This window comes from Muscardinus avellanarius (genome assembly GCF_963383645.1).
Source record: "Muscardinus avellanarius genome assembly, chromosome: 14".
Lineage (NCBI taxonomy): Eukaryota > Metazoa > Chordata > Mammalia > Rodentia > Gliridae > Muscardinus > Muscardinus avellanarius.
In genome coordinates this window covers 4,687,363-4,713,760 of record NC_137800.1, presented here as the reverse complement: position 1 = coordinate 4,713,760, position 26,398 = coordinate 4,687,363, and the positions used below count along the sequence as shown (strand labels likewise).

The following is a 26,398-nucleotide window of genomic DNA, read 5'->3' as shown; positions in this document are numbered from 1 at the left end:
CATAGCTTAGACAGTTGCTGAAGATTTAAAGAAGTTTATTAAAAAGATAGATATACAGAAAATAGAAATACAGAAAATATTTACAGCCCCATGCCAAAATGGCATGGGGGGGGAGGGTGGCCAAGGCCAACTCACCACTCCCCAGATACAGCACGTGGACCGGAATTTTTATACCCATGACCTCCATCTTGTTTATGTAATTTTGACATGGTGAACGTCCCTGTAAGGAACCTCCCCTTATCCTGTAAGGTACCTCCCCCAACAAGGTGAGGCAAAGTGTCTCCTTTCATGAAGGTCGACCCCTCCTACCATCTTAGCTGGCTTTTCTAATCATATAGATCTATCTTTAGATAAAGGCCTAGTTCTCTCCTATTGACTTGGTAATTATGTTTAGCTATGTTAATTTACATTGGAATAGTTGCCTGCCTTTTAAGCAGAAACCAAGTCCTTGAACAGATTTGCCCCTCACCCAATTTTTTTTAAAGAAGTTTATTAAAAGATAGAAATACAGAAAATAGAAATACAGACCCATGCCAAAATGGCATGAGGGGGTGACTCGAAATGAATACACCCTATTTTTGAAATATATTAATAATCAGAGCTTTCTGAAATCTTCCTAGGCCATTCCCAATACTGGTACACTACCCACATGGGCAAATACACAGCTCAGCCCCCCAAGCCTGAGTCTTGCTAAGAATATGACTATATCTGAAAGCTTCTTGTACCAGCTGAATCCCAGCCACCCCTTTAGAAAAGGGGTCTTTGCAGATGTGCTTATTTTGAAATTTGTGAGGTGAGATTATCCTGGATTATATAGATGGCCCTACAGGCTACCATAAACCATAAGGGAGAGGCAGAAGGACAGTAGGCACACAGGAATGGCATGGCCCTGAGTCCAGGGAAGCAGGCAGCCACCAGGCCCTGCAGGAGGCATGCCTGGAATCCCAGCTACTTAGGAAACTGAGACAGAAGGATTACAAGTTTAAAGCCAGCCTGGGCAATTTAGCCAGACCCTGTCCCAAATTTTAAAGAGGGGCTGGGAATGTAGCTCAGCGGTGAAGTTCCCCTGGTTTCAATCCCCACTACCATAAAATGCATTTCTTCCCTCAATAGATTATTTCAAACTCACAGCTTTTCCAGGTCCTCTCTTGGTCAGAATCAATTCAAATGGGTTCAATTTAGAATAACTGATGCAGTAGCGCCACCTGCTGGACAATGTTCCCAGAGCAACACTTGACTGGGCTGCAGGCTCCTGTATATTTCTTTCTTCCCTTCCCTTCCCTGTTTATTCACCTACCATGAAGGTGCTCAACCTCTGTTGAAAAGGTTTTATACCCCTGCAGACAGGGGTCCCACCAGGCCAGACTGGGCTACCTGCCCCGTGCCAGCATGCCCACAGGGGGACAAGCAGTGCCAGAGGGCAGGAGAGGAGCTTTAATCTGCGTGGCTGTGCCAGGAGCAGATACAGGTTCAGTGACCAAAGAGCTGCCTTCAAAGGGCTGAGAAACCTCTGAGGTTCCGCATGCGTGGTGGTGCAGGCTTGTAATCCCTGCGCTTGGGAGGCTGAGACAGGAGGATCACACAGGTTCAACGACAGCCTCAGCCACTGAGTGAGGCTTTCAGCAACTTAGTAAGACCCTGTTTCCAAATAAAGTATAAAATAGGTCTGGGTGTATAGCCTGGAGGTAGAAAAGCCCCTGGGTTCCACCCCCAGTACCACACACACACACACACACACACACACACACACACAAATAAATAAAATAAAATAAAATAAAATAAAAACCTGAGCTTTCACAGAAAGAGAAACAAGGTCAAGGGTTGTGGTTCGCATGGTCATGGGCTTCCTGCATGAAGACCAGCCACACTAACTGAGGACCACTCAGGACTGGCTCTGCAAGGGTCTAGGAAGAGCCTCGTGGCTTGCAGGGGGATGTGGGGATTTGGTTCACGTCCTGAGATGACTGCTCTCAGGGGTGATCTGTCCTGTGAAGCTTGGAGTTGAATAAAAAAATTAATAAACAAAAAAGTTAACAATAATCAAGCAGTCAAACCTTGATGCTGGCTGGGCAGCACCTGGGCCTGCAGGGCTCCTTTTTGAGCTGAGGCTCTGCTGTGGGCACGATGGACCCTCTCTCCATGACTTCCATCTACTTTTCCTTTCCAAGGCCCCCTGAGCCTGAAGACCAGAGACACTGATCCTAGCACATATTCACACTGTGGTCACCCCAGTTTCACACCTTCCAGCTTTTACATCACCAGCAAACATGAAATATGGGATATGTGTCTATTCCTAAATAATATCTAGGCATGGGGGAGAACATTAAAAAAAAAACCTTGAAATGTTGAGAAACGTATAGAATGCCCCCTGATCCTCACCAACCATGAGAAGCCTTTTTTCCTTAATTTCTGTGTGTGGTTTCACATTTCTTATTCATGGTATCTGGAATGGCTCTGCTGCCAACACGCAGAAACTGTGGCATGCTCCCTTCACGGGAAAGCCAGAAGGAGGAAGATCTGGAAGCTGGAAGAAAACATAAAGAGGTTGGCTGTTCATTGGGCCAAAGGGAGCAGAGCAGGAAAGTTTGGGGAAATAGAGTTAGGGATGGAAACGCAGGACTCAGAACTGGCCCCATGTTGGAAATTCTGGTCGTCTGTGTTTAGAGTCAAGTCTGACATGAGGACAGACCCAGAGGATCAGACGTCAAACTATAATTGAAAAACTCAGATATGAGTTGAAAGTGGATAGAAAAGTAGGGAGAGGAGCCCTCAGGACAAATAAACATTATATTCAGTAAAATCAAGGGGTTTATGAGTCACATTGAAACTGTACCAGTCCTGGTTTGTGTTTTTAACTTTGAAACAGGCTCTCACTACCTTTCAGAGGGCCTCACTAAGTTGCTGAGGCTGGCAGCCGACCTGCGATCCTTCTGTCTGCTTGAGTGAAGGGGATTTGTGAATGGGGTGCCCCTGGCCTTGTAACTGTACGATTCCAGAAGACCCAATTAAAGTGAGTATGAGTGTTAGGGATTGAACCCAGGCGCATTCTACCTCTGAGGTGCACCCTTGCCCTATGCAGGCTCCCGGCAGAGCCGCCCCTCCCTCCACCCCGGGCCCACGACTCCGCGTCCAGACAGTGGGGTGGGGAAAGGAGAGGGGTCCCGACGGACAGGGTCCCCTTTGGAGTTTGGGATGGGGCTGGATAGGACGCCATGGCCGCGGGAAATTCAGGAATTCAGCCCCCAAGCGGAGGCGAATCAAGATGGCCTTGGTTTTCCCGCCTTTCTGGTTTGAACTAACTCTTTGGGTGCTGGGAAGCAGGGCCTCCGCCCACTTCCGCCAGCCACCCGCCAGCCTGTCATCTACCTGGATCTGGTTTCTGGAACATGGGGGCGTGGGGATTTTAGGCTCCAGCTCGTGTCCCCTCCCGAACTGGCTCCGGAGGGCGCAGGTCAGGGGACTGCACCTTAGAGGATCAGTAGAAACCTCCCCAGAGCGCTCCGGGTCCTCGCTGGGCAGGGAAAGGCTAAGACAGGACAGGACCCGGGCTCACTGGAGAAGGCAATAATTGTGCTGGGGAAACGTAGCTCGGAGGTAGAAAGACTGGATCTAATCCCCAGTTCGAAAAACAAAAAGAAGTCCAAAGGCCATGGCTGGTGTGAGCCTGCGCTGGGGTGGTTAGAGCGCAGGACAGATCCTGGGCCAAGGTGTGCTGCTAGATCTCAGACCCTTCACTGATGGGGAGTGGGGACCGCGCCTGCATTGATTGCTAATAGAGGCTGTATTAATTGCTAATAAGAACAAGCTTTCATACATAGAACAATAACATCCTTTTCTCTGCCTCTAAGCTGTCAGCCAAGAGCTGCAGCCACGACTGACCTTGGTCAGCCAAGAGTTGGCTGTTAGCCCAGCTGAGTACTAGAATTATATGATTTTTGCAATAGTTTAGGCTAAAGTTAAAGATGAAAAAGCAAGCTTCTTAACCCCATAGTAATTACTAATTACACAATAGTTATAGCCCGATATCTTCAAATGTTAAAAGATTATAATCCTATGTCTTTTCTTTATTGTAAGATAAGTTTTTAACATACTAAGCAACTTTTGGCAGATAGTAGGAAAGGGCTAAAAGCTCATCAAGGACACAGGTGGACAGCGCAGGCTTTAAGACTAAAGTCAAAGACAAAGCTGCTCCTACCACGCAGCCCCTGCCCTTGTTAACCAACACATTTGATCAGCGATGTCAGACCTGTGTGTCCCTGTGAGGATGAACAAACAAGGCTTTCACTGCAGAGGTAACGGGCAGGCCTGCAGCTGCATTTGGGGGAAAAGAAGATTAGTGGCTGATTCCGCTGAAATTCCTGGCGAGTGCCCAGGTTGCTTTAAACTTGATACTGGAGACCAAGTGGCAGTGATGTAGGACGTGAGCATTCCTGCGTCCACCTGTGAAGCCACCTCGCTGGCATCCTCGGGAGAGTAGTGCCATCCCAGGGGTGTTGCAGGCAGTTAAGAGCCAGCAAGGGCCCCACCGGGAAGGTGGAGAGGGCCGCCTTGCAGCCTGCTGGAGCCAGCGCAGGGCAATGGAGCAGATCCTGATGTGGAGTGTGAGTCCTACCATCGTGAAAACCTCCTGTGCCAGTTTGCACTGTTAGAGCACCTGTGCCAGTTTGCACTATTAGAGCACATCTAGCTACCAGGTACTTGCTCTGCATACTTGGTACCAGGTACTTGGTACCTGCTCTACATAGCCCAGCAGCTCCTTTTATAGACCCAGGAGCCTAGAAAGTCCGGACACTGTTGATTCCCAGGAGGGCTCCAGCACAGTCTTGCTGGTGGTAGACACTGTCCATTTGATCAGGTTGCTGGTTTGGTTTTGTTATGAGGTAGCTGGTCGGGCATGTGGACATAGCACAGGGGAGAGGCTCGGGAGGGCAAGGTGCTCATTCCTCACAGGTGTCAGAGGCAGGTGAGGAGGTCCATGCAGGACCCCCAGGGAACCTACCAGGTTGTCACGGGAAGAAAACAGGGCTGAGGGACGGGGAAGCCAGTGGCTTCCTAGGGCATGGGGAACAGTGTCAGATGGGCTAGTTTGGACCGTTTCTATGGACTCAGGGCCATAGGGCAGTGTCTAGATGCCTGGCACAGGGACGTGGCATGACTGGCCAGAGGAGTCGTGTCTCCTGGGGTGTGTAGACAGGGGTTGCTCTGGACTGGTTAATCTGCATGTTACAGCATGCTCCTGGAGGGGTCCTGTGTTCTCCCCAGGAGGAACAAATCTCCCCAGCCAGAGCACTTCATATGATTTCAGCACGTTGTAATGTACAGAAAAAAATTTAAGTATTTACACCGCAGTTACCAGACTCCTAGGACCTTCTACTGACCGACCCCTTTATTTTTTCTCTTCCTTCAGGCCTCTACGCTGTGGCTTACTACTTTAACACAGGACAGCTTCTCTGGGGGTGGCTGGCCGTTTCTGTGCTCCTCCCAGGCTTCTTGGTACAAAGCCTGAGCTACCTGTGGTTCCGAGCGGACGGGCATCAGGGCCGGTGCCCGTTGGTGCCCCTGCACCTGCTACAGCTTGGCGTCTGGAAGCGGTAAGGACAGCCAGCATCAGCGTCCTGCTGGCTGCAGACCTGAGGGCTCAGGGCAGCCAAGGATGCCTCTGTCCATCCTCAAGGTCAGGGGAGTGCAGCTCACACCCTTGCCCCCATGGTGGCACCCTCGGCCCTCCTTGAGCATCCTGCAGTCAGGGCTCCCCATGTGTGCACTTCTGGAGCCTTTCTAAGCTGCTTCTCGTCTTCAGCCAAATCCTTTCTCGCTGTTGTTTAGGCCTTTGCTGACCCTTTGGAGCCACAAAGAGCAGCTTCCTGCAGGTCGCTCCATTGACACCTGTGCCTTAGGCCAGGAGGTGACAGAAATTGAACTCACAGCATGCTAGACATCGAACACTTGGGAGCATCTGCTATAAGCTTTTGTGGAAGGAGGGGGGCTGGGAAGCCAGGGCTAATTCTTTGTTTTTGGGTTTTTTTTCCATTTAAAAGCAGGCAGAGCCAGGCGTGGCGGCACACGCTTGTAATCCCCACGTTTGGGAGGCTGAGACAGGAGGATAGCACTGGTTCAAAACCAGCCTCAGCTACTTAGGCTCTCAGCAACTCAGTGAGACCTTATTTCCAAATACAATATAAAATAGGTCTGGGGATATGGTCCAGAAGTAGGCGGCCCCTGGGTTCCATTTGAAGAGGAAGAAGGAAGGTAAAGGAGAAAAAGGAGGAGGAGGAGGAGGAGGAAGAAGGAGAAGGAGGAAGAGGAGGAGGAGGCAGGAGTTAGACCTAATGGTACACACCCTGTAATCCCAATGACTCAGGAAGCTGAAGCAGAAGGATCATACATTCAAGGCCAGCCTGCACAATTTAACGAGACTTGTCTCAAAATGAAGAGGGTAGCTCAGCCAGGGATAGATCTGGTGCTGAAGGGTGTACCTGTGGTCCACAGCTGTTACTCTACCTAGAGCAGGTATCACCCACTAAGGTATTACCCATCAAGAAAATAATACCTGCAGGCAAGGTATTGTTCTAGAGTACCTGGATGCACAGATTTGTCAGACTGGTTGTGATAGTGAGTTTACACAAACAGCACATTTCAGCTCTCAGCTCCCCATAATGCCCCCATAATTATGAAGGGTAAAGGGAATTTTTTAAAGGGTGAAGAATTCTGAGATTGCATCCATGAAGGCTGCAGCTCAAGGGTGTATCAGATGGCAAACAACAACTTTGAAGGGTTTCAAGGATCCACTGCTGAGCACTGCTTTCTGCTCTGGGGTCCGTGCCTTTGATGTTCTCAAGAAACTTGTCAGAGTCTCTGAAGGCGTGGGTGGTAGGTCTGAGGCAGGTAGAAGCCCCATGTCTGGGCAACTGGGCAGGGAAAGCCTCTGCCCATCCAGAGAATGCTCAGGTGGACACAGGAGATGCTGACCAGACTCTCCACAGGGATCCAACAGCATAGGCCTCCCTGACTCGGAGACCAAGGCCTCTCCCAAGCACTGTCTCCTGGCTGATACCCTCCCCTGAACTGCTTGGCCTGCCAGTAAGAGGCTGTGGTCTCCAATCGGCTTTGACCTTCCAGGTTATAACACATAAACCTCAGGGCAGATGAGCTATGGAAGGAAGGAAGGAGCCAGCTGCACCATCAGCAAAGGCTAGATAGCGCCAAAGAGAGGTAATCAATGCAGTTGGTAGGGAAAGGTGTCCCCGATCATTGGCAGGTGGATCTGAGACTCTGTGAGCACAGTGGACCCCATCTCATCCAGCACCTTCTTCAGGGATGGGGATGCCAGAGGTCCCAGCTGCATGCTGCTGGGATTTGACCGTGGACTCTGCCCTCTTGTCTTCCCGGGCTCCTGAACTCTCTATTAGGCAGATACAGAAACGTGGGCGAGTGGAGAGAGAAGTAAAAATGAGAAGTTAGAAAAAACAACTAGGCACTTGTATCCAATTGTTAAAAGAAGCTAAGGTGACTTAAAATTTTCACACATAATGCAAGGAGACAAAAGATGAGAAAATAAGTGAGAAAAGTCGGGGAAAGGGCCACCATGTTAGAACTTCCGATGAGGCTGGAGTGTGCTGTTTTTAAAAAACGAGCCACAGACGTGGCCCTAACGTGAGGACAGCCACCAGGAGCATAGGAAACTGCGGTGTGCAATGTTTCTGAGATTACACTCTGCCTCCGATCTACCCCCAGCCCTATTTTTTAATCTTGAAACAGGGTCTAAGTTGTGGAGGGCCTCACTAAGTAACTGGGCCTGGCCACGAACCTTCGATCCTCCTGTCTCAGCCTCTCAAGTACTGGGATTACAAGCGTGCACCACCACGCCAAGCTTAGAAGATAGCTTGTAAAGATAGAATTCAGTGAATCTCTTCCTCCTGCTGAAACTAGCTCACTGGGCTCTTCTAAAGAAAACACCAGCTAAGAGTATTTTTCAAGCAAATCCAATTTTTTTACGTTGAAGTTTGGTAAAAAGCGCCTGTAGGGGGCGCCAAAATCACGCTGTTTGCATCTTCAAGTGACTACTTCATCAGAGAAAACAGATGAACCCAAAACAGAGCAATCAACAATACCCAAGCCTCTTGAGGTCAAGTTACTTACAAAATCACAAGGCTTTAAGACATAAATTGCCATCTTTTCCAATTCAAAATGGTACAAACTATATTCAAGGTAAGTCTGTTTAAGAGACCCTGACATTAAGCGGCAACTTTATTTAAACAAGGACAGTTACTTTTTTCTGTTTAGATTTGTTTCTGTTCTGCTTCTGTATATTACCAACATCTTTTTCATCTTTTAATAAACCTGTAAATGCACTTGGAAACTCAGTATGAGAGGTCAGAAGAGGATCTAATTAATCTCTTCCTTAGCTCGCATCCTGGTTTAGCACATTTTCATTAGAAGTTTGAAGTTTATAGCCAAGCATGGTGGTGCACGCCTGTAACCCCAGCACTTAGGAGGCTGAGACAGGATGATGGCAGGTTTAAGTACAGCCTCAACAACTTAGCAAAAACTTCAGCTATTTGATGAGTCCCTGTTTCAAGAAAAAAAGGGGGGGTGAGGTATAGCCCAGGTGTAGAATCCCCCAAATCCAATCTCCAATACCATTTTTTTTTTCTTTGCTGAGTATGGTGATGCACAGCTGTAATCCCCCGTGCGTGGGCGGTTGAGACAGGAAGATTGTAGGCTCAAGGCCAGCCTGGCCAATTTAGCAAGACCCTGACTCAAAATAAAAATGGCTGGGGGTATTGCTCAGAGGTAGAGTATCCCTGGATTCAATCCCTAGCACTACACACACACACACACACACACACACACACACACACACTCACAAAATGAGTACATTAAAAGTTCTTAAAAGCTGAGGTGAATTTTATTTTTTTTTTTTCGGGTCTGGGGATCCATCCCCAGTGCATTTGACCCCCGAGCTACACCCCCTGCCCTATTTTTTATTCTTTATTTTGAAACCGGTCTCACTGAGTTGCAGAGGGCCTTCCAAAGTAACTGAGGCTGTCCTCAAACCGTGATCCTCCAGGTCTCAGCCTCCCAAATGTTGGGATTACAAGCATGTGCCACCACTCCCGGCCAAAAGCTGAGGTGAAATTTAAAGGTAAATCAAGCACAGCATAAATGTGTGGTGGTTTAATACTTTCAAGTATATAAAATATATGCAAAATCAAGCTAGTCATGGTGGCACATGCTTGTAATCCCAGTACTTGGAAGGCTGAGACAGAAGGATCACAAGTTCATGGCCAGCCTCAGCTACTTAGTGAGGCCCTCCACAATTAGACCCTGTTTCAAAGTAAAGAATAAAAAATAGAGCTGGGGGGGTAGCTTGGAGGTAGACTGTCTCTGGGTTCAATCCCCAGTTCTGTAAAAATAAATGTGTGTGTATGTGTGCCTGTGAGGTATTGGCTAAGTCAACTCTAACATCACCAAAAATGTGTGTGTGTGTGTGTGTGTGTGTGTGTGTGTGTGTGTGTGTGATGTAAGTCTTTTTACTTAATTTGCTAATGAGGAAAGATAAAAGCTTACCAAGAAACTTAATTCCAAAAACTTAAGTAAGGATAATTCATTGTTTCCAGCTTCAATTTGCAGCCTATGTGTTCTTTATGCAACAAGGAGTCTTGGCCCATCATCAGCCCAGCTGAGTGGGTTCATGTTTGTTCATCCACATTTAGTAACCTGTATGTGTCCTCCGGGACTGCAGACACACATAATTAAGTACAGTCTCTGAGTCTGAATTGGGAACGGAGGGAAAGCAGTGTTATTGGGACAGAGAAGGGTGTAAGGAGGGCCCTCTGGACAGAAGCCTCGCTTGGTCCCTGCACCCACTGGACTTGTTGACATGATCCTCTAGCCACGCCCTGTCCTGTACAACAAGCAGCTTCTTGTCATTCCCCAAACACATCATCAGAAACTCGGACTGGAGTGTGAGCCCTGCAGGCCATTCCAAAGCAGGAGAGGCAGGGTGTGACCCTGCTGCATCCAGATTCTCCTCAGTGCTGGGAGATGTTCTCAGCATCTTTGACGCAGTAACTACCCGCCTGGTGCAAAGGATGATGGGCTGCAGAAATGGTGTGTTTAGGAAATAGGTGGTGATTCCTACAAGCACAGGGTAGGAGCTTCCAGGGAAAGGACTGTTGCCGGGATGGATCAGGTTGGATGGCTAAAAGGAGCCCCGAGCCTGGTTAACCTGGGCATTTCCCCCACAGGTGCTGGTGACCAAGGAAGTGTCCACAGATGATACTGTGGCAGGTTAGGCCCTTAGAGAGATGGTGCCAGAGACAGTAACACAGGCAGCCAGAAACCCAGGCCAGAGCAGGGGGGGACCTGGGTGGGTGGGTGTGCGCGTGCATGCACGCACATATACACCCTTCCTCCTACAAACCTTTCGTGTCTGTTTTCCTTCCACAGCTGCACCTTGGGCTCCTAGTGAACCTCATTCATCCTTCTTGTTCTTTCTGGTCTGGAGCAGGGAGTCAAAGCCAGTACAAAATGCATATGGACCAAGAGGCCTCTGAGGGCAGCGAGCCAGACACATGATTCCACAGTGAAAGAAAAGCTCTCCACCCTTCTGGGTCCATTTTCTGGTTGACTCTTTCTGCCTTTCTTTCTTTCTTCCCTTTTTTTTTTTTCTAAATATAAAGTGTGTGTCAGGAATAATAGCTTCAAAGACGCAGTAAGAAATCTGCTCACCACAGGATTCCAAATCATGAAAAAGGAAAGTTGTTTCCTCTGCGTCTTTCCTGGGCCTCAGCCCTGTGGATGGAGCCCTTTCAAAGAGGATTCCCCGCTCTGCTTAGACGGGGTAGTGTTGGCCTGTGATCAGAGACCAGCGTGTCTCAGGGGCTTAGGGCCTTCCTGGGCGGGCGGCTGCCAGGTGCCCCAGCTTTGGTTCCGGGTTCTGTACTGAAATCACCCCTCGTGTTTCTGAACACAGAGTCCCGCTCCCCAAGGTAGCTGCTGAATGCCGCCGCCCTGGCAGCCGGCGGGTGCTGATCACCCCGCAGTGGCTAATCTGTGGGTGGGTGAGACTGGCACCTCATCCCCAGTGGAGACCCGCAGCCCACAGCTCCCCCGAGTGTTCCATGAAGTCCTGTCTTCCCCACGGTCTCCAGATGGGGCCGAGGGTGACCCTGCCACACTCCAGAGAGCCTTTCATAAGATGAGAGTGTCCAAAAAGGTTTAGAGGATGCACGTACAGGAGACAGAATGAGACGAGGGTGCTGTCTAACTTCCTCCTGTACTGGGCTCCTCTCCCATCTTCCCAGGAAGGTCTCCCATGCAGGCTGAGCCCAGAGGTCCCTGGGGTCCTGAGTGGCGCATACCTATAGACATTCAAGAGGACGGTTCTGCTGCCCTTCCGTAAAGAAGGCTGCTTAGTGACTGCCCGTCAGCCCCAACCAACTGCCCTGCCATGCCCCAGCCACCTGTACCTCTTGCCAGCCCCCAGCGAAGCCCCCAGACCCTTCCCCTTCCCATCCACTCCTTCCAGGCACCCAATGTTCTGCACTCGAGTGTGAGGATGGGGTTTTGTCATATCTCTGTGCTCTGCGGTGCAGAGGCAAGTGGAAGTGGGGGGACCTTTAAACCTTACCAGTGTCCATCTCAGTTCCCTGCCCATAGCCGTTCCAGCTCAGAGAGGCCTTCCACATCTGGTCCTGGCTCCCAGTGTGCCCCCCGCCCGCCTGGTGTTGGAGTCTGTGGGACATTACCTGGGCTTGCTGAGCACCTTGCTGTGTGCTTCAGGGCACATCCCTTAGCACTGACGCCTTGAGTGTAAAATCAAAGTTCAGCGAGGGCCCCGCTGATGACTCTGGGTGGCGTTAAAGTGCACAGAGGATGTACATCCCTCAGCATGCCGCTTGTCTCTAAGAGGAAGGAGCGTCCTATGCAAGCTGGCCGCGGCATGGCTCTGGGTCACAGGATCCCCTCTCTTCCTCAGGCACTGGGACGCCATCTTGGCTGCTCTGTGGAAAGAAGGTGAGGCTCCCCGCCAGGACCAGCTGCAGCTGCAGGAGGCCGACCTGTCAGCCCTGCGGCTCCTGGAGGCCCTGCTGCAGACAGGACCCCACCTGCTGCTTCAGTCATATGTTTTTCTAGCCTCAGACTTCACAGATATGGTGCCAGGTAAGTGACCCTCACTGGGAGGCCCAGGCTATCACCTTCCCAGGAGAGAAAGGAATATGTATGTGCCTGTTTAGCAAAACCCTCCCATCTAAGATTTTCCCTGCTTGAGAGAATTAGGGCACCCCCTCTCACTAGCCCTAGATGGTGCTTCTGACTGGCTTTGGCTCCGAGCAGTAAGTTTACAGAGAGCCGACTTAATTCTTGGGGGTCAGGCACTCAGAGCAGTCCGTAAGAGAGGAATTGTGCATAGTCAAGATGACCCGGGAAATACTTTGGGGAGACTTCTCAGAAAGATCAATGCAGTGTGTTCATTGTTCCTGTATCGTTCGTCTCTAGAATAATTCCTTATATGGCCAGAACTTATATCAGAGATCCTCGTGGAAATCACACGTGTATCACAGATCCTCGTGGATGGCACCAGCAAAAATGTTTGTTTCCCACTCCAGGGCATCCTCGGTGTGCCTGCCTCTCTCCCCCCTCCTTCTCCCCTCTGTTGTTTCCTGGTTCCTTCCCCCAACCCACCCACCGCCTCCTCTCCTCCTCTCTACCCCTCGCTGAGCACCTACACTTGCACATGACGTGTAGAAACTAAATGCTCAGATACTTGCCGTCCACAAACAGATACTTGCCGTCCACGCACTTTCCTGAGAGAGCCTGACACCATGTATCGTCTGGCTAGAGATGCTTCATTCAACATCCTTCATGTGGATTAGACAGCAGATGTCTCTTGGGAAGGCACGTGCTCAGGTCCCCCACAGAATCTGCTTTGCTCTAAGGCCGTGGAGGACCAGCGGCTGGGACATTCTTAAAGGGCACAGGAAGGAGGAGCGTGGGCTGTTCACTGTGGAAGGGCGCCTGGGACCCTGCTGTGGAGATACTTTCTGTGTCTCCCCTGTATTTCTGTGTGTAGTTGTGTGTATTTGTGGGCACCACTGTCACCCACCCGCAGGGGGTGGTCAGAGGTACCCCTCTGTTGAGCCAGGATTTCGCCAGCGGTTGTATGTCCCATACAAGATGTACCGGGAATGAACCTTCACTGTGTGCTTGCTCTGGAGCCTGCAGGCTATATGCTGTGACCGCTGGGTTCTTTTCAGGCGTGAGCACCCTGCTCTCCTGGTCCTCGCTGTCCTGGGCCCTCGTGTCCTACAACTGTTTCCTGGGCATCATGAAGCCGGGCCGCCGCGCCGTGCCATGGACTGCCCTCTTCTGCCAGCAGCTGTGGCGGATGGGCATGCTGGGCACCCGTGTCCTGAGTCTGGCTCTGTTCTGTAAGGCTTACCATGCCTGGGTTTTGGTGGTTGGAGGTAAGTGAAATTACGATCAGGTAATCTACTGAACCCCAGGACCAAGCGCCATAAAAATAGCCATTTACGGTCATCAGCCACACTTGGGGGCCGGCTGTGCTCTGAGGTGGTCCCTGCTCGGGAAAGCAGGTGTCTGGCTCACGAGGAGGCGTAAGCTCTGGGTGCCTAGATGCGGCCTCTCTCTCCAGCACAGTAGCATGGACTCAGCCTCCCAGCTGAGCTTCCAAGAGGAATGGCGCCTGCCAGCCTCTTCACAGCGAGGCCAGGGCCTGGCGCGCCTCACTCCTGCGCGTGCCACGTGGCAGAGCAGTCGAGAGCAGCCAGATCCCTGAGCTAGGGGTGGACAACGCTCTTGTGGAGGCAGCGTAGAGTATCTGAAGGAGCGTACCTCGGTTAGAGATTTGCTGTCATTGCTTAGACACCCCAGCCTCAAAAGCCCCAGCTATCTCTGAAGCATCAAACTCCTCAGAAGATTGCTCTACACCATAGTATAGAATCTTCCTTGTAGAAAGCTGTCACTCCAACAGAAGGGAGTACAGTCCATTGCCCTGACCCAGCATGAAAATATACAGTATATACGGTGCTTCGTAAGCCTCCAGAAGTACTCCATTTCCTTGGAAAGCTCAGTATTGGGCATTTTCTGTTTCAAATGGGACAGTTCTGCTGAACCCCAGCCCCAGGTCCCCTAGTCAGTGGCACAAAGACATAAATGGTGATGATAGGGAATCTGTCTGGCCCTGTGGATTCTGAATGGGGTCTATGTGTCCCTGCCAAGGACAGCCATCTCCTCTGGTCATCAGTGAATACACTCTGCAAGAACAAACAGTGTACTCTTGTTTTAAAAGAACTGGAGACATTGAGAAATATTTGGCCCTTGGGCTCAGAACAAACATTTAATACAGTGTATTGGCAGGGAAGAACATTGGAGGGGGCAGTAAGTGCTCCTAAAGAGAAATTAACTATGTTTTATTCATCCATTTTAAAATTCAATTTCAGAAGAATATTACTCAACTTAAAATACAGGCATAAAAATCATAGCCGGGCCACATGGAATTCTTCCCTGTGGGTGTGGAGGTTTTTGGCTCCCGTAGTTAAAATTTAAAAATAGTAGACAGTCGGTTTTGTAACTGCCTCCTTAAAAGCGTTCTGGAACCAACCAGGCATCAGGACATAGTATCTAGTATGTGTTATTGAATCAAGTCCTTGTATCCTCATCTCTAAACTAGGTCGCATGCCCTTTATGGGGCTCAAATGCAAAGACAGAATGGTTTGGCTCTAGGGCCCCTTGGATCTCTTCCTAACTTTGCTGCCTCTTCTTGGATGCTGGGTCGGGGCAGCCCAGGCAGGGAGGAATGTCTCGAGGCCCCGGCTTCTGTGTTCTTGCCCACCACACCGCTCCCTTCCGCCCGCCGGACCTGACTCCCACACTGCCTCTCTCCAGGTGCTCACTGGCTGGTGATGACATTCTGGCTCGTGGCCCAGCAGAGTGACATCGTCGACAGCACCTGCCACTGGAGGCTGTTCAACCTGCTCGTGGGGGCCGTGTACATTCTCTGCTACCTCAACTTCTGGGACAGCCCTTCCAGAAACAGGATGCTCAGCTTCTACTTGGCAAGTGGCAGTGGCCGGTTTTCTTTAATCCTGACTTTTACAGTACATCTAGTGTGTGAGTCAGCTTTTCGTCACGGTGCACAAATAACCTGACAAGATCAACGTAGACAAGGAAGGATTTACTTTGGCTCATGGTTCAAGAGGTTCAGCCTATGGTTAGCTGGCTCCAAGGCAGGAGCATCATGGTGGAAGGGGTTGGCGGAAGTCCCAAGACACTCCCCAATGACCTCCTGCAGCTAGGTCTCACCTCTTAATCTATCCAGCCCTTGACGGATTAAACCACAGATGAGGTCAGATGCGCCATGATCCAATCACTTCCCAGGAGCCCCACCACGCACACATGTTCACGTGTACACCTCTATTTAAAAAGGTATCGCTTAATCTGAGGGAAAATTCCAAAAGGAATCATAGCCCTGAATGGGAGTAACAGTCTTTGAAAATAATGATCTAAGCCAGGAGTGGTGGCGCACGCTTGTAATCCCCGCGCTTGGGAGGCGGAGATAGAAGGATGGTGCAGATGCGAAGCCAGCCTCGCTGGCTTAAAAGACCCAGTTTCCAAATTTAAAAAAAAAAAAATATATATATATATATATATATATTTTTTTTTTTTTTGGTGGTACTGGGGTTCCTAGAAGCCCTTCTACCTCCGAGCTACACTCCCAGACCTATTTTTTTATATTTTTTATGTGGAAACAGGGTCTCTTAAGCCAGCAAGGCTGGCTCCGAACCAGCGCGATCCTCCTGTCTCCCCTCCCAAGTGCGGGGATTACAAACATGCGCCACCACGCCCAGCAATAAATATTTTTTAAAAAAGTATGTCTGGGTGTGCTTGTATATCCTCTCAAGTCTTGTATTCCAATGTGATATATGATTACAATGTACCAATAAAAATAAATTAAAAAAAAGAAATACAGGAATAGAATATTATGTAAAATGTGGGGGAAAAAAAGTAGGTCTGGGAGTGTAGCCCAGAAGTAGAAGGGTCCCATCCCCAGTACCACCAATAAATAAATAAATAAAATAAAGAATAAAAAATAGGGCTGGGTGTCTAGCTCAGAGTTAGAATGCCCATGGGTTTCCTCCTCAGTACCACATTAAAAAAAAAGTATAAAAAAATAAAAGAAATGAATGATCTGACATCCAGTTGTTGAGTAAAGTGCATTTTCTTGCCAAAGAACCAAAGAAAGGGTTAATTCTACTTATGCCCGCATTGTTTTTAGTCCTAAGGAGGAGGGGCTGGCGCTTGCAGTAGCTCTGATTTGCAGTGCCTTTGCTTAAACAATGCAGAGAGCGTCCCCAGTCAGAGCAGTGACCTCTGGAGCCATTCTTTCATTGATGTGCTCAGTGCTATGTGAAGCTTCTTTTCCTCTTCTCCTCAAGGTCTGTGCTGGGACCTGTTTCTAACCTCCTGGGCCTTCCTGTTCTCATCGTTCGTCTTGGGAATAATAATGCAGTCATTAGTGATGGTTGACATCTGCACGGGGCGCCGCTCTGTGCTCCTGGACTATCTCATTCTGCTTCCTTCTCACAAAACTTGTTGCGATAAAACCCACTTCTGCAGATAGGGAGAGAGGGGGACACGGAGGTGACGGAGCCTGCTAATCAGCCAGGCAGGACGCAGATCCAGCTGGGCTGACTCTAGGCCAAAGAGCCACGCTGACTCCGTGGGTTGGAGCGGGAAGGTGTTTCAGACATGGCTTCAGGTGCAACACCAATAGATCCAACTTTGGGATCCACAGAAGACTAACTCACCTTCTCCTTTTTCAGAGGTGAAACTGGTCTCTGGGTCATTTTTCCAATGTGATAGAGAGTCTGGTGTAAGCTCCAGCTCATTTAATGAAGGTTTTAGAGAGCCTGGTTGAACCTCTTTTACCAGTCAAGAATTTATTCAATCAAACATAGCAATCCCCCATTGCGTGCTAGAGTGGAATTGGACTCCCACATGCGGGAAGGGCAGCCTGAGTGGCCACAGATCACACGCAAATCAACGCAACCACACTGTGATCAGAGAAAGGACAAGGAAATCCCGGAAGGACACGGGACACAGAGCGAGGAACACCTGGGCCAGTCAGGGTGGCTTTGCAAAGGTGCCCTGGGCTGGGTGCTGAGAGGTGAGCCCAGTGTGCAGGAGTGAGGAGGGAGAGGTCAGGGACTCAGGCTGAACTCAGAAGGGCCTGGGGAGTCCAGGGAGAGCGCGGGTGCTGTCAGAGGGAGACGGAGTGAGGTGCAGCCGGCCCGCGGCAAGAGGGAAGAGGGTTCCGCAGAAACTGAACTCTGATTTGCGTAGAGGTGCCTGAGCGCTCCAAAGAAGGAGGGAGTTGGGACAGAACATCCCAGAACTTGCACAGTCAGGGAAATGGAAATCTGCAAAAAGTAGGAACGGGGCAGTTAACGCAGCCGCCCCATCTGGATTTGTTCATCAGCACTTGTCGGTTGTCAGGAGCAGAAACAAGTTCCTGGTCTCTTCATGAATGACAGAAGGGTCACTCGAGTTCGAGCGAGGTGCTGGTCAGGCTGCAAAGTGACTGTCTTAGAGGCCACTGTCGGGTCCTTGAGAAGGTAGCTCTGGGCGGTGGAAGGTTTCTTTCTCAAAGAGCAGAGAACGGCTTTCAAGTAATTGCTCTCAGAGGGGTGCGCACCCTGCCTGCCCACTGCCGGGTGTGGGGCGCCCTTGGGGTCTTATTGAAGGGGAGCTCAGAGCGGCCTGGCTAGAGTTTGTCAGTGAGATGTCATTGCGGGGACAGAGTGTTGGAAGGTGACTCAGGAAAGGAAACTTGGGTTTAAGGGTGACAGAACTGCCTGTGCTCGCAGGGAGCGGGGCTGGCCCCGAGGTTAAGGGGGTATGTTTTGAGGTACACTGGGAGGATGGCATGGTCCAATCCGCAGGAGAGGCAGGTGGCCAGCCAGTAGGGGAGGCGAAGCTGCAGAACCTCCCAATGGCCCGAAAGACAGGAAGCCGGTGGCGCTTGAGGGAAATGTAAGAAGTTGTTGGCAAGACCAGACCAACAAGATATGAGCAGGGAGAAGACAGGATGACTCCAGGTTTCTGCACAGAAAGGCTGGCAACGCCATTCAGAGCTGAAACCCTGCCTGTGAGCCCGCGGGGCTGAGAGAGGAGGTCTTCTGAGAATAAAGGATGTAATGCTTCCTGTATTTGAATTTTCTAGAGTTAAAATGAAGCCAAAGAATCGCCATGGTAAATCTTTTGGAGACCTTTTTTTTTTTTTTTAGCATATCAGTATTATAATTTGGAGGGTTTTTTTTTTTTTCAAGTATCACACATAGCTGTTAAATATATAGCTGGTCCCCAGCTTAAAACTTTAGGATGTGGCAGGAGTGTAGCACACTGCCGTTCTACTTCTCATTGTCAGTACGGTATTCAATGAATTACGTAAGATACCCTACACTCTATTACAGAACAGGCTTTGTGCTAGGTGGCTTTGCCTATCTGGAGGCTAAGACACGTGTTTTGGGCACATTTAAGATAGGCTGGGCTTTGGCAAGGCCCTCCATAACTCAACTGAGACCCTGTTTCAAAAATAAAAAGACTAAGCCGGGCGTGGTGGCGCACGCTTGTAATCCCAGCATTGGGGAGGCTGAGACCGGAGGATCACGGTTCGCAGACAGTCTCAGCTACTTAGTGAGGCCCTTTGTAACTCAGTGAGACCCAGTTCGAAAATAAAGAATAAAATATAGGGCAGGGGGTGTGGCTTGGAGGTTGAATGCCCTTGGGTTCCATCCCCAGACCCGAAAAAATAAAAAATAAAAAAATAGAAAGACTAGCCGGGCGTGGTGGCGCACACTTGTAATCCCCACGCTTGGGAGGCAGAGACAGGAGGATCGCACAGGTTTGAAGCCAGCCACGCTGGCTTAAGAGACCCTGTTTCCAAATAAAAATATAAAATAGGTCTGGGAATGTAGCCCAGAGGTAGAAGGGTTTCCAGGAACCCCAGTACCACAAAAAATAAAATAAAATAAAATGACTAAAAAAATAGGGCTGGGGTGTAGCTCGGAGGTACGATATCCCCGGGTTCCACCCCAGTACTGCAAAAAAAAAAAAAAAAAAAAAAGATAGGCCGGGCTAAGCTGTGTCTGAGAGATTGGGTACATTAATAAGTATTTTCAATTTAACAATATTTTCATCTTATGAGGGGTTTACTGGGAAGTGGCCCCATTCAAAATCAAGGAGCATGTCCTATTTTGTTTAATTAATGTATGGTTTGATATTTAAAAACTGGGGGGTCACAGTTTATAAAGCAGCCCGGATGGGGGGTACGAAGACCCTTCTGGAAGAGCCCGCCACTCCAGAGCATCCCAGGAGAGGCCTTTGCTTCCAGCCAGCGAGATCCCCTCCCGTGTTACCAGTGTGCGGTCATAAAACAAACCAATCTTTAAAGAAGCAAATATTTAAAGAAGAAATATCCTAAACGTTCTAAAGGTCAGTGACTCTAGTTCTAATTATTGTGCTATAACATTAGTCTGTGCCAGAAGTTAGCATGGGAATTGAGAAAGAGACAAAGCAGGAAAGTGCCTCCTCTCCTCCCTGCCCGGTTCACCAAAGGCCTCCAGCGCTGTTCCACTGGTCGTGTTTGCTCTGCACCGGCGTCTGCGGGCATTTAATGAACCACATCAGGACAGCCTCCCTTGCAGAGAAGCTCCCCCGGGCCGTGGTCCTGCTGCTGGGGGCCCTGTGAGCCTGGGAGTCCCGCAGGCACAGGGCAGGGAAGGGCCGAGCTGTAGATGGCCGGCCGGGCCGCTGTCCCAGCTGCACGCTCCTGACAGGCACGGTGGCTCTCCCTTGGCCCCGCAGGTGATGCTGCTGGAAAACATCGTCCTCTTGCTGTTGGCCACTGACTTCCTCCAGGAGACATCTTGGGCCAGCCTGTGGACCGTCGCAGGGGTCTTGTCCGGATTTCTGATTGGTAAGACCCCGTATTGCCTTCCTATCTAAGCCTCCTCCCCAGCTTGTATTTTATAGTAGACCCAAAGGCTCGGAAGCTGAGCCCCAAGGGTCGGCTGGAATCTGGTGCTGTGGTGGGAGACATCCTCCGGGGCGCTGGGAGCTAGCTGAGTTGACGCCGTGTGCCTGGCCCCACTGCTAGGAACCTGACGTGAGGCTGTGGCTAGCCCCTTTTATCTGAAATTCCCCAGGCATGGGCTTCCTCCCTGGAGCTCCCTGTGGGCCAGGAGAACTTCCCTCCCCTCCTGGCGTGGGCCTTACCACGTGCTGGGCAGCAGGGCTGGGAGCAGCTCCCGGGCACAGCTTCACCGCCGGTGAGCAGTGTTGGATCTGCGTTTAGACAGCGTAAGGTGTGGCCCTGAGGGTGTTAGGAAACTCCACAAGGTCACACGCTCGGTAAGCGGCAAAGCTGGGATCAAGGGCCAGCTCCGCCACAAGCCTCAGCCAGTGCCTGGTGGCCTGAGCATCAGTTAGCAGTGACGAACGGGGTCACACTGTGCCTGCCAGGGATGTGAACTCCTGCTCCTGCAGCGTGATGCCAGCTGTCCCTCAGCTGGGCTCTGCAAAGACTCCCCGTCACAGGCCTGTGGTGGAGCCATCCAGGACGGCCACCGCCTGCCACACACAGGCCTGGGGCACAGCTCCCCACTCGCTGGCAACACTCAGCTCTGAGCGCCTGCTCATGCCCCAGCCCTCCCTCTCATCAGCAGGACCCTGAGGGAAGAGTGCAGGTGGCGGGGACCACCAGCACCCTGGGGCCTCACCAGAGAGGTGGGGTGTCCAGGGCCTCGTCTTGAAAACTCACAACACTCGGGGCTGACCAGTGTGCCTGTGTGAGTAGCCTTGGCCAGGAGGAGACATCCTGACCTAAAGCACTGGACACAAGAGTCTATAAACAGGAACAGGAAGATTCGTACATTGTGGTCTTACGGCAAATATGTGTGAGCCCAGATTACCCTGGACTCCAAGCTCTGTCTCTTCCCTCAATGCCCTGAGCCACAGCTTGAAAGAACAGGTGTCTGAGCCAACCCTTCTTTTTCAAATCCAATTTTTTCAGGTTTCTTGTTAATATTAACTTGCTTTATTTATTTATTTATTTATTTATTTTGGTTGGTACTGGGGTTCCTGGAAGCCCTTCTACCTTAGGGCTACACTCCCAGACCTATTTTATACTTTTATTTGGAAACAGGGTCTCTTAAAGCCAGCGTGGCTGGCTTTGAACCTGCGCGATCCTCCTGTCTCCACCTCCCAAGCGCGGGGATGACAAGCGTGCGCCACCACGCCCGGCCTAACTTGCTTTATTTCTTAGAACTGAACCTCCTTGAAATCTTAAATACTTCTGGGGAAAGTTTTCCTTGGAGATAATGGTAGTTCTCATAAATACAGAGGGTTCTCTGCACCTGTTACCCAGTTTCCCCCAGGAGTCACACCGTGCAAGGCAGTAGTACAATACCACCACCAGAATACGGACAGATTACAGCCAGGACTCAGAAAGACCATCTTGTCACCTAGAGTCCTACTTCCCGTCCCCCACCGCCTCCTCAGCCCTGGACCAGCAAGGCATCCCCATTCCTCCAATTCTCTCCCTCACTTGGGAAATGGAATGTAAGTGAACTCCTACATCCTAGAACCCCTTCAGCCAAGGGCACCTCCTCCCAGGGCCGCTCCACATTCCATGGTTTAGGTGGACCCATTAAGCCATTTTGCCCGCTGAAGGGCACCTGGGTTGTCCTTTATAGAATAATTTAAACATCAGGACGTTGATTTCCAAGCTGCTGCCCAGGTGAGAGCAGGCAGCCCTAGGGGTGCAGCCAGCGTAGGTCCAGCCGTCGCTCCCGCTGGGAGGCCTAACCTTTCCTGTGGACGTTCTTTGTGTGTGTGTGTGTGTGTGTGTGTGTGTGTGTGTGTGTGTGTGTGGTGCTGGGACTGGAACCCAGGAGCCTTCTACCTCCAGGCTACACCCTAAGCCCTATTTTTATTATTTTGAAACAAGGTCTTGGTAAATTGCTGAGAGCCTCCCTGAGTTGCTGAGACTAGCCTCGAACCTGCAGTCCTCCTGTTTTAGCTTCCCAAGTCCTGGGATTACAAGCGTGTGTCTGTGTGGATGTTGTATTCGGGGGACATACAGCTGAGTCCTGTGAGCACAGTGGAGGTGGGGGGTCTGTCCATCTCTGAGGGTCAGTCCAGGCAGACCTGTTGGTTCCCCTGCCACCTGTAGAGGGAGCTAGTGCCACCCTGGCTTCCAAGTGGACCCCCCCCCCCCCCCCCCCCCGGGAATCCTCAGCAGGAAAAAGGAGAGGAGGAAGGGAGAAAGAAAGAGGGAAAGGAATAAATTTTGCAACCCCCTCAGGAATTCTCAGCAGGAAAAACAGGGAGAGGGAAGGGGGAGGGAGGGAATTTTGAGCTAGTTGTTAAACCAAGTCATTATTAAACATTACATTATATCAGATATATATTTACAATCAAGTTATATTTACTATGATGTTATGAAAGAATGAACAAGAGGAGGGAGGGAGGGAGGGAGGGTTCTAGTCCAGCTCAAGCCTGAAGCTGCAGTTGTTCTGCCCTCTCCGCTCTTCCCTCTTTCCTTTTCCTCAACAAACATTTGTTGAGTAACTACTGCATGCCAGCCTGGGACCAGGAACAAGAACCCACCAACAACTCAGGCCATGCCGGCGTGGCACACTTGTAACCCCAGTTCTTGGCAGGCTGAGACAGGAGGATTTCAGATTCGCGGCCCGGCTTCGAGCCCTGCCTCTGAGCCTGCCCTGGCCCCGAGTCCTCATCACCCCAGACACCAAGAGGCTAGGGCAGCGTCCCCGGGCCTCCTAGCTGTGGCCACATCTCGGCGCCTCAGACGCCTCTCCCGACACTCCCTGCAGGCTCCCTGCTGCGCCGACCAGCACCCTGAACCCAGGCGCTTGCTCTAGCCAACAGGAAACTGGAAAAGACGTGGGCGGCTTACTGGAAGGCTCTGCAAAAGAGATTACTGCACAGTCAACACTTCTGATCAGAATCAGCGGGGCTGGCAACAACGCGCCTAAGCTGTTTATGCACAGAGGAAATGTTGTTGTTTTCTTGTGGAAACTCCTTGAGAGGGGCTTTTGGAGAGCGCCGTTAACCTCTGCCTCTGTTTTTAAGGCTATTTCTCACCTGGCCTCGCCCGGCTGCGGCTCCATCAGCCAGGCTGATAATGGCCCGGCCCAGGAACACTGGGAAGTTGAATGGAATGCCTTCCAGGCATCTCACACACGTGTGCACATGGGCACACGCAGCTTGAGTGTTCAGTGGTAGCTGCCCTCCGGAAGGAGGTAGTTTAGACATGTTTGCACCTTATAGGAGTTCCAGCCTACCTAAATTCCCCCAAAATATCTAATTCTGAAGCTCCAATTTATATTGCTCTACTCAAAAAGCCCAGAGCCTGGAGCTGCCAACTTGAGGACAGCGCAGAACTTTGAAGAACATAACCTGTGCGCTCTCTCTGTCTTTCTTTTCTTTGCCACTCCAGGCAGTGTCTCGCTGGTAATTTATTACAGCCTGCTGCACCCCAAATCCGCAGACATCTGGCAGAGCTTCATGAGAACGTGCTGTGGCACCGGGGGAAGCGACAGCAAGGAGCCGGCTCGTCCTCCCTGGGACGAGCCAGAAAGCATACGCAGCCAGCCAGCAGGCCTAGAGAAGTCCCCCGGCCCGGAGGCAGCGCTGCGGGGCCAGAGTTCTGGGGAGGACCCTCTCGGCCACCATCACTGGCTGCTGGTGAAACTTGCCCTAAAAACAGGGAACGTGTCTAAGATCAACGCAGCTTTTGGAGATGACGGTCCTGGCCGCTCCTGTCCCCTGGCCTGGGGATCGAGTCATCTCCACGATCGGCAGGGGGAGTCCCCGTTTCTCCTTTCTCCCTCCCCCCAGGACCCTTCAGCCTTAGAGAAAGGCTCCAAGTGCCAGGGTGCCCCCAAAGCAGAGGAGGGCTCGTGGGAAACCTCGAGTTATGTCTCTTTCACCAGCAATAACAAGGACCATATGCCCCCCCAGCAGCCGGCAGCCACGTGGGGACGGGGCAGTCCAAGGGAGGGGGCTGCAGAGGGGCAGCGAAGAGGAGGGGAGGGACTGGAGAGCGCGACACTGTATTTCAGTGCCACCGTGGAAGATACCACATCCTTACACCAGGAGGACAGCCTGGGGAGGACACCAGGAGGACAGCCTGGGGAGGACAGCCTGGGGAGGACACCAGCAGAGACCAGCCCTGCAGAGGGCAGCCGCCCGCTCTCCGCAGGGCCCACCCCGCCTCCGCCAGCCGCCAAGCCCTTTCCCATCACGGTGGCCGACATCAGCCCCATTCTAGGCGTGGGCCCGGGCAGCAGCATTCACCCCAGGGCTGGCCTCTCTGCAATGGCCTCAGGTGGCCCTGAGGGTGAGGAGGGGCAGGAACTGGCACTGCACGCACGCCGCCCCGCCATGGTGGGCACACGGATGCCACAGCAAGGCGCGGGGCTGAGCCCTGCCCAGGAGCCCTGCCTCACCTCCACCCCTAAGAGTGAGTCCATCCCGCTGGGCCACAGCCGCAGGGGGAGGCTCGAGGCAAGTTTTCTCATCTGACCCCCGGGCCTTAGGCACATCATTTCCACTGTTGGAGCTCCGTCTGCACACCGAGAAACGCGGGGACGGGCCTGGTGATTTCTAAGACTCCCCTAAACATCATGCATGGCGGAGGAAAGGGTCCAGCGTGGTGCGGGGAGGAGAGCGGGCTCCAGTCAAAGTCACCACTTGCTTCAATTTCTCAGCTCTGTGATCCCTGTCTTCTTTCTGCCATAGCTTCTGGGAAACTCAAGGGTAAAATGCAGGGTCCTATGTCACCCTGGGTTCTTTTATAATGAGCTTGTCCTAACACTAGTTGAGATTCATTTTCTCTCTCTCTCTCTCTCTCTCTCTCTCTCTCTCTCTCTCTCTCTCTCTCTCTCATTTTTGTGGCCCCGGGAAGGAACCCAGGGGCATTATATCTTCAAGCTACACCCCCAGCCCTATTTCTTATTCTTTATTTTGAAACAGGGTCTCACTAAGTTGCAAAGGGCCTCACTAAGTAGCTGAGGCTGGCCGTGAATCATGATCCTCCGGTCTCAGCCTCCCGAATGCTGGGGTTACAAGCGTGCGCTTCCACGCCCGGCTTTTCTCTCGTTTTTACACCCCATTTCCTTTCCCTCCAATCTTTTCTCCTCTTCCATTCCATGTGAGTTCTACTCCGTGACTCAGTGCATCTAGCGGGGAAGGAAGCAGAGGCTGCCCGCGTCCATTTCTTTCTCCCTCTCCCCGAGTTGCCCTGTGTGGGTTAGCATCCCCATCATTTCTGTAAGCCTTCTTCACCGCCGGATAAGGGAGTCCAGTCGTAAACCACCAAAGAACAGGAGGGGTGGTTTATCCCCTCCCAGAACTTGGGGATCAGAGGCAGTGTCCACGCCCCAGGAGGAAGCACAGACTTACGTTGCCCACCTCCGCCTTGCGTAGGCTCAAACCACATGCACACATTTTCTGTGGCAGCTCTCGGACCATCGGCATCGCTGCCCGCAACGTAAGCCAATCGGGCACAGCAGGTGGGCGCCTGGGCACCACAGCGTTCCATCACTGTGCTTCTGCAGTGCCTGGTTCCTCTACAGCCAGGTGAGGAGACGGGGGCGCCCTATTTCTCCAGTACCCAGCTCCAGCGCAGCTTTCTGGGGCCTCCCCCACCTCGTTTGCCTTCTGTGATCCCTTCCTAGACATGAAGCCCTTCTGCTAGGGTCTAATTGGGGGTGCGATGCTGAGTGATCTCTAACTCCAAGGAGAGCCACAGAGCCCAGGGGAAGTAACTCGCCCGCTGCTCCACCGGCTAGGTCTTGGTTTTGATTTTGTGTGATTGCTGCTTGCTCTTAGCCAGGAAACAAGCCACCCAGGACCCGCAGGAGATCAGAGTTGCTTTGTCAGAGCCTCTCTGATGATTCCAGGCTCCTTGGGAAAGTCTAGAGTGCTCGGCTGTCTTTCCCTGTGGATCCAGGCCTGGTCAGCTCATGGCAGGCACTCCGCAACTCCTCTTTGCAGCAAAGCTCCTGAACAGCCTCTTGGGATGTGGGTCTTTGTAGCAAAGCCCCCACACACACACACAGATCCCCCTTTTTTTTCCCCAGTACCGGGTGTGGAACCCAGGGGCATTCTACTTCCAAGCTACACCCTCAGCCCTATTTTTTATTCGTTATTTTGAAACAGGGTCTCAATGAGTTGCAAAGGGCTTCACTGTGTAGCTAAGGTTGTGCGAGAACCCGGATCCTCCTGTCTCAGCCTCCCAAATGCTGGGATTACAAACGTGTGCCACCACGCCCCGCTTCAG

The 26,398-nt window shown here is 51.4% G+C and overlaps 1 protein-coding gene across 1 annotated transcript; it reads left to right on the top strand.

The window, feature by feature from the left end:
• Positions 1-4,237: 4,237 nt before the first annotated feature.
• On the top strand, positions 4,238-25,799 carry XKR5 (XK related 5; the record flags this gene model as incomplete). Its single annotated transcript, XM_080710907.1, has 9 exons — positions 4,238-4,292; positions 5,408-5,591; positions 11,984-12,168; positions 13,263-13,472; positions 14,914-15,083; positions 19,894-20,005; positions 23,552-24,621; positions 25,576-25,695; positions 25,794-25,799. The coding sequence occupies 9 exons, from the start codon at positions 4,238-4,240 to the stop codon at positions 25,797-25,799; spliced, it is 2,112 nt and encodes a 703-aa protein (XP_080567033.1).
• Positions 25,800-26,398: the final 599 nt, after the last annotated feature.